Source organism: Glycine max, chromosome 9 (assembly GCF_000004515.6).
Source record: "Glycine max cultivar Williams 82 chromosome 9, Glycine_max_v4.0, whole genome shotgun sequence".
In the NCBI taxonomy this organism is placed as follows: Eukaryota; Viridiplantae; Streptophyta; class Magnoliopsida; order Fabales; family Fabaceae; genus Glycine; species Glycine max.
This window is the reverse complement of record NC_038245.2, coordinates 40,750,340-40,758,566: the sequence shown is the minus strand read 5'-3', so window position 1 is coordinate 40,758,566 and position 8,227 is coordinate 40,750,340. Positions and strand designations below refer to the sequence as shown.

Sequence of the window (8,227 nt, the reverse complement as noted above, 5' to 3'; positions counted from 1 at the left end):
TTAAATGCATAGGGGGTACTAGAATACTAACCAGTTTGCAAAGAATTCAAGGAAAGCTAAATATAGTACATAGCCAAACCATTATTTACATAATAAAGAGTTGTTTACCGCACCTTGTAGACCCAAGGCCAACATATATGTGACAGATTGTAGAGAAACCTGGGTTAGGTCAGAGTTAATAGGGCAACCCTGATTACTCTATCAGCAGAATAGATATACTTTATTGTAATTTCATTGAAGTATTGACCCAATCACAATTTCTTTGACTATATTTAGTGTGTTTTGAGGCATGTTTGATTTTCAAAAATCATGTTAAAAAACTAGTATTTGTTTTTTAGTGTACAATAACAATAATGAAGATTGAATCCAAGTCTACCCCAAACTCCCTTCCACCACTAGGTTGATCCTACTAGGTTAGCCAACATAATTTTAAATAAATATTTACATGTTTAGTTTCATATAAAAAAATGACTAAAGTCTAAAATGATTTAAGTTAAAACAACTTAAGAAGCTTTTGCAATAAATAAAAGCCAAAATATACTGAAAATTTTGCTAATAACTTTACTTTAAACTAAAAATTTCTAAATATAGATTACTTTGGTTCAAAATAATTTTTCATCGTAACAATTCTCAAGCATACAAATTTCCTGAATCTTCATTGATACTTTAATAAAGCTAAAAACAGAACCAACCATGTTAAAATTCTATTTTATTATTTTCATCATATGTTGGTAACTGGAACAAACAGATTAAAAACTTGACAACAAATTACCACATCCAAATACAATTTAGAACCGCGTTAACCAACCACATGAGTTGCCATCCTCTCTCTTCACTTTCCTAGTTTCTTTTAACAAGTTTGCTAATGTTAAGAATTCACACGGCATGCCAAATTGAAGGGATATTTTGAATGTAACTTCACTGCTTGAAATATTTAGACAGGACCATGTTTTAGCAAGGGTTGCCATGGTGGGAGAGCATATAGGGTGAGTTCAAACCACTAATCTTAGCTCACACAGAATGTTTTAGGGGTGTAGGAGAACTAAAAAAAATAGAAGAGAATTTTGGAAGAAATTACTAACACGTGCTTCGTATAGCAGTGGTGTGGGGTGTTTAGTGTAGTGGAACTCATTCCTACTCCACTCTCTCAATTTTGACCTCTCATAGTTTGAAAAAAAGCTGAAACTAATTTTTTTACCCTCTTATCACCAATATACATCTTTCTACCCAGCTCCAAGGCCTAAAAAATCAAAACCATTCCACTACCCTTCCTATTTTTTAATCTTCTAACCAAGCATACCCTTAATTTTTTTCACCGTGTGTTCTATTAAAGGACTCAGATCTTTTCTGAAGTATCGAATGCTTAGACTTTGCTATAGAGGCAAAAATCCAAGTTATAATGCAAACAACAAAAAAGTAATCAGGGACAGGATTTTGGTGGCCAGATCTCCATAATAATGCTGTCGTAACCATGCTGATAGAGGCAAACCTTTCTTCAGACTGTCCTCCCCTGTATACATCAGGAAATTGGTAAGAGTCTTTATCTATATTATTCATGAAGGATTTCTGCTTGGAAGTTGGAAGATTAGTTAGTTAAGAGTTTCAAGAATCTTCATTTGTCTAATTCTGAATGATGGTGTAGCCTTCTTTGTTCAAGACAAATTAGAAAGTTCAATTTTTTGCATTCATGTGAAATGATTCATGATTGTTTCAGAATTAGCACATAACTGAGGTATACCTTAAGAAGTTCTTGATTGATCCCCATAGAGAGCCAACATTTTTTATTCCCTTGCTTGAAGTGTAACCTTTTGGATCCCTTTTTATGAATTCATTGAATTTTCCTTTAGGTATCCCTGGAAAGCACAGTTGCAAAAAAATCCTGTATAATTTTTCTAGTTCATGCATGTTCAGCATAATTCTATCCTATTATACTTTTTAATTTCAAAAGTATCTGAGTAAAAGGAACTATTACCATTGTCTTTAGAAGACAGTGAATCCCTATTGCTAGATGCTTTTAGTGAAGCTAACTGCTCAACAAGTACACGTTCGGTGCCACTAAACAAGCAGCAGGATTTAAGGATAAAAAAATCACAAATATAAGAAACTTAAAATAAATACATATGTACAAGTGACAAAAGCATTCATTTATGAGGAAGGCATCATGTGTACTGTAGACACTAAACTCTGTAGTAATATGTTCTCAAGACACTTCTACTTTATTTATCAATTAACTGTGAAGTCATAGAGAGGGCAATAACAGCAATTGCCTTTGATTGATGAGTAAATAAAATATTTACTGAAAAACGCTGCTCTTGGGAACCACAATCAAAGTACAAAAACTCATAAACTTTTGGCACAGGCAAAACACTAAACAAGAAATCAATGATGAACTCTTTCTTTAGGGATATAAGAAATAAGAAAAAGATGGTCAGAAAAATACAGACCTGATATCCTTGGGAATAAGAGCATTCACAATGAAATAATGATCGCCTCAAACAGATGGTTTGTTTATGTTTGGAACTCCCAAACGCGACAACTTCACAGAATCTCCAGGTTGAATCCCTGAAGGAATCTGAAGATCCCGTAAACCTTCAACAGTTCTACCTGAACTCACCTCAGTTCAAAGTTAAAACAGCCTTCAGAGATACAAAAGCACAGGATATTCCTTAATGTTATGAATGATTTAAGTACTGTGCTATGCTTGAAAAGGTATTCAGAATGATTAAACTTGTATATCTGCTCTGCCATTAAGCACATAAAAAATGGATAAATTAATATTACCTTCAAATATAGAAGGCACAGGATATTAGCACATCTGAAAAATGGATAAATTAATATTATGGCCTTCTCTCCAAACATAAAATATTAAGTATATACTTTGCATATTGTCAATATTAATATCCAAGTTGTCAATAGTTGGGTTTTTGACTTAACTAAGTTAAATTTAATAAGATTGAAAAATAAGGAAGGATCCCAATGCGATTTTTTGTTTTGCACAAAAAATGTTAGTGTTCAAATTCATTGCTACTTTAAACTTCAATTTAGACTAAATGTTTGTGATGATACTCAAATAGTTTGTAATTGTTAAAGTTCTAAAATAGAAATATGTAATAGATAATTTGTAAATCGATAGAATATTTCATATTAAAACCAATTTGATATATTATTTTAATATGGGTTTGGATGTGATGATTTAATAGGTCTTGTCACTGGCGGACCTACATGGTTGTGAGGGTGGACACTTGCACCCCCTCATTTTTTAAAATTCATCAAATTTGTAAATAAAATCTTATATTTTTATATTTTATTTTATCTATATTTATATAATTGAACCCACTGATTTTATTTTTTTATCAATGTTCAAAAAGTCAAGTCACGTGAATCAAAAGATGATCCCTTGAAGTTGCGTTATCCTGTGACAAAAGATATTATCATGGCTGAGATAATATTTGTTCTTTGTAGTTAAATGTTTTGTTGATATTAGCTAAGTAATGAATTAAGAAAAAAGCATATAGTTTGTAATATTTGTACCTTTCATGTCATTATTCAAGCATAGAGTAGAGAATGATTCATGTTAGAATATGTGGATAATATTTTATAATATTATTACTGTATCTTAAAATATGTTAGAATATGTTTTCTAGTTTGATCTTTCTTTAGATATGGAGGTTTTATTATAGGATGAATCTTGTTTATTAGTTTTGAATTCGGTAGAACATTTTAAAATATGCATGTGAATGAGATTATGCACCGTGAATACTAGATGTAATTATAGTCAATTTCTAGAAAGTTTTAAATTTTTTTATAAAAAGACATTCTAAACCGTCTTAGAATATTTTAAGATGATTTTTTAGAAAATTGTCTTAAAATTTTTAATTTTTTCAAAAAATCATCTTAAAAAGTCTACATTCTAAGATGATTTTTATCTTTAATTTTTTTTTAATTTTATTTTTTATAAAATATTCTAAGATAGTTCTTTGAGAACCGTCTTAGAATAATACTATTATGAAAAATCAAAACTTTTTACGATGTTGAATTTAAAGAAGACGGTTCAAAATCGTATCGTCTTTGAATGTGTGTTAAAGTCGTCGTTATATAGAATTTTTTCAGAGTAGTGTATAGGAGGATCATAGCAATAGCTTGGTACAAAGATAATGATTTTGGTAGGAACACCCTTTGACCAAGGCCACAAGTATGTCACATTCCTTCGGGCAGGGTTTGAAGGTCAAAGTGTAATTAAGCTCAAACCTGAACAACTTGGTGACTACAAAGATGAGGCAAGTGTTGGGATTTACGATGACTTGGCTATGGATTTTGATCTTAGAAATGAATAGCCCCAGCATATGGAAATGGATTTAGTTACATTAACTAACCATTAACAAGGGAAAGTAATTTGGTGTTCATTTTTAGTCCATTTAATCAATTTGATAGCTTGAATTTTGTCGCTTGTTTTGGAAGATTTTTTTATTTTTTACTTTGAAATTAATTTTATTTTTATATTTATTTGTATTCTAGCGGTTTTATATCATCGCAAAAATTTCTTTTACAATAGGTCCCAGAAGTATAAACTATAAGATTGATCTAATGGCCTAAAATGAGAGAAAACTACCTTAACTTTTCCCCCTTAAAATCACTGAATCCATAACCAGAACATACTGTTATGAAACCTCTTTAACCTATGGATATATGGATAATATCTGAGTTGTTGATATCAGTTAATTTGTAAACAATTTTTCCATTACCTCAATCAGCAGTGCTATGCATGCAAAAGTGTTACGTGAATATTATATATATATACATATTATTATATAATAAAAAAACTCACATGTTGTATACAAAAATAAAGAAAAATTCTCGTGTTATGTATCACTTCGATTTGCCAGACTGCTGTTTAGATGCTATTTCAGTTTTATTTGGTTAATTTGAATTCACACGCGCAGATTATATAAAATTTTACATGGATGTCACTTGGCCATAAACTAAACTTGACCAACCAATGTTCCTCTACGGTCTCAACATCCATAATCCTTCTATGAAATAATTAATTTCTTCACAAGTGGGAATTTTATATGAAACTTGCTTGAAAATGGTGTTACTTGACCTATATTTACACATCATTTTTATTTTTATTTAAAATGAATTCATTCCAATTTCCTATTTGAATATTTAACTACTACTGTTCCATCTTCCATCTTTGTCAATAACCCTCTACATGATAAGGATCAACCGCATGCATGTGATTAAACATTAAAGCATGGAAGCTAAATTACTAAATGATTATGACTCTAGTAGTTCTTAATTATTTTAAAAATTAACCAGAATAGCCGTCCTTATCCAAAAATTATCCATTTATCCTCTATCATAAAAAAAGCACTCAAGTTGTTTCCTGTTTCAACTTTATATAGGCACAACACAGGTTACATATAAATCATACATAGTGTGTTGTTTTTCATAAAGAAATTAAATGGAGCACTAGAATAGAAGTCTAATATGAGTGCCACTAGAAAACTTTGCAAAAGCAAATGTTAACAAAGTTCTACCAAGTTAGAAAAACTTAGAAAACAACTTCTGATTGCATCTAGATCTTGCATTTTCCACGTTTAAGTTCTTCCATTAGTAGATGTGCCACTGATTTGTATCCCATTTCCCGAGCTTCATTCATTTCAGCAGATCAAAGAAAACAAAAAAGAAAAACGTACCACACTCAGTACAAAGATATTAGCATTGAAGAAATTAATATCAACAACAACAATAAAGATGAAGTGACAATTGAAAGACTAACCTCTGTATACTGCTATTCCAGTTGGAGGCATTTTTCGTTTCCTCAGGCATATTGAACTACATAAAAAGGAGACACATCTTGAATCAGATCAAAATAAATTGTCTACACATTTAATAGTTCTACCTCTATATTCTCAACATCTTGTAGTTTAATATGTGTCTTAACTCCTGAGGAATTCTGCACACTAATATATTTACAGTATCAAAACCCAAATAATTAAGTAGGGGGTAAAGTTTAATGGCTCTACCTGTTACATATCCAGTGAGGGTTTATTCCTTTTGCTTCTATGCAATGAGGACACGTCCATTCCTTGTTCTTTCTCACTTCCTCTATTTCTAAAACAGAACAATAGTGAACAGTTTCAGACTATCAACATGAGCCATTCTTAATAAGCCTTTTTATATATTTTAGAACATCACACTATTGAGTTCAAAGGTTAACTTGTAACTTTCTGATGAAACAAATTAATAGCATAAGATAGTTTTATTTCAAAAAGAATGAAAAATAAGTAATAACTTTATAACATCTGACCTCTAGATGCAGGTATGAGCGTGGGACAACTAAGATTATTTCACTTAAATATATATCAAACAAATGTAAAACCAAGCTCTTAAGATTGGCCAGGGATGTACAACCAAAGTTAATGTGAAACCAAGGATTTTTCTTAATGCAATTTTAATTTCATTTGCCATGTTTAGCTGCCCCTTATCATTGGCTGGACTATTTTTTCTCACCTTCTCCATATCGAATCTTGAGACAGGCTCTACAAAAAACACCAGTGCTAGAGTGACAGACAGAACAATCAGTCTTTCCTGTTAGAAAAACATTGTCAAAATGCTGTGAAACGAATGCAAAAAAAGAAGAACTCAAAATAAGACCATTTTAAGTCTGACCCAGGCATGGTTCATTCACATCAAAATTGCCACATCTCTTGCAATCTTCTTCACCACACAATTTCTTTTGCCTGCATTTGTGTATATAGCACCACATTAAACCTTTTACCAATCAGGGAATTTCTCTAACATCGACCAGATTGAATGTCAAATTTTAGGCAATGACCAAAGACAGTATCATCATTTTGTATTAGCTTAATAGCTTAGCTTCTAATATAAAGCATATACCACAAACTGTGAACCTTACCCCAAATATCAAAAACTAATATAAGCTTCTAATATAAAGCATATACCACCAAACTGTGAACCTTATACCCCAAATAACAAACCAAGTAAAGAATTTGTGACCAAAGATCACTAAAACATTAAATTAATCTCCAGTTGTTAACAAAAGGGAGTGAGAAAATGGACCTGCAAAAATGGCAGCATATCCCCAAAACTGGATTGTAGACACTACCTCTGCCCTTGCTATCACAGCGCCGAGCAGAACTCTCTGCTGAAAGCAAAAGATCTGCATTGCTTAGGTTTATGAAAGGAGCATTGGCAGGCCTCTGCTCCTCTTCTTTCTCTTCACACACAGTTACCTTCTTCTCTGTCACAATTCACAGCAAAAGTCACCAAAACAAGCAGTGCTTGAAGAAAAAGTAATAACAATCATGGTCTTCCAAATATATACCCCTAGTGGTCACATGTTACTTCACTTATAAAATACATCATACATACTAGTCCTTCAAAAATAGAGAATAATGTAAAATGTTGATTCCTTATGAATGAGTAAAAAAACGTATGGCATAAATTTTCAAATGAAGAACCAATGTTGCAGAAATGCCATGTCACGTGTATGTTTTGGAGGATCAAAACAATTGTACCTTTAATTTGATCCTCCAAAGATTTAGTCTTTCAAACATTAAATTTCACAATAGTAGTCTTCCAAAGATACAAAATTGTGAGCAAGAAGAGTAGAGAAAAAAAGCTTAAACCTTGTTTTATGGGTGTGGAAGGCTGAAAGGGTGGCGGCGTAAGGTTGTTGATTCGCTGAGAGCGGCGCAAAGGGGTGAGACCGTACAGTTTTTTTGGGTGAGTACGAGGTTGTTGTTGCTTCTTGGCTTGTTGTCGGAGCTGAGAAACGGTATTGGCAACACCAAGAGACTCCAAGCGAGCCTGATTCTCTAAAATGCGAGCCTTTCTGAGAGCTTCATAGTCGCCGCATTTTTCTTTCTCTCTCACTCTCCCCATTCTCTTCTTCTGTTCTGAGAGATCTTCACCCATTACATTACACTTTGTACTTTCCAGCAACATCGTACCATAACGGTCAAATTTCTGACCACATTTTACCGCTTCTATCTATATGACACGTGTCTTTCTGCATACCCTCCCCCCAATAGACCTTGATTAAGAAAGTATTTATATTTTTATAATTTTTCACGTTGTATTGTTATAAAAGTATTTCATTGCAGGGTTAGTTACAATTTTTTATCCTTAATTTTTTTAATATTTGGCAAATTTTATCTTTAATTTTTTAATTTGCTACTCTAATAAATTTTATCCTATC

General features: G+C 32.0%; 1 protein-coding gene and 1 long non-coding RNA gene across 2 annotated transcripts; both read right to left on the bottom strand.

The window, feature by feature from the left end:
* Positions 1–694: 694 nt before the first annotated feature.
* On the bottom strand, positions 695–2,770 carry LOC102666905 (uncharacterized). The gene is made up of 4 exons (XR_416050.4): positions 2,445–2,770; positions 1,973–2,055; positions 1,739–1,853; positions 695–1,510 (listed from the first exon to the last, which is right to left on the bottom strand). It is a non-coding gene; the product is annotated as an uncharacterized lncRNA (long non-coding RNA).
* A 2,632-nt stretch (positions 2,771–5,402) lies between these two features.
* Positions 5,403–7,971, bottom strand: LOC100775920 (uncharacterized). Its single transcript, XM_003533272.4, has 7 exons — positions 7,656–7,971; positions 7,087–7,267; positions 6,676–6,746; positions 6,517–6,594; positions 6,030–6,117; positions 5,783–5,838; positions 5,403–5,652 (listed from the first exon to the last, which is right to left on the bottom strand). The coding sequence occupies exons 1-7, from the start codon at positions 7,942–7,944 to the stop codon at positions 5,579–5,581; spliced, it is 837 nt and encodes a 278-aa protein (XP_003533320.1). The 5' UTR covers positions 7,945–7,971; the 3' UTR covers positions 5,403–5,578.
* Between the last annotated feature and the right edge of the window lie 256 nt (positions 7,972–8,227).

Coding starts and splice junctions, on each gene's coding strand:
- LOC100775920 (XM_003533272.4), bottom strand. CDS start 7,944: ATGGGTGAAGATCTCTCAGAACAGAAGAAGAGAATGGGGAGAGTGAGA. Junction 6,747..7,086: donor ATATGCTGCCATTTTTGCAG/GTCCATTTTCTC, acceptor ACACAAATGCAG/GCAAAAGAAATTGTGTGGTG. Junction 6,595..6,675: donor TGTGAATGAACCATGCCTGG/GTCAGACTTAAA, acceptor TTTTTCTAACAG/GAAAGACTGATTGTTCTGTC.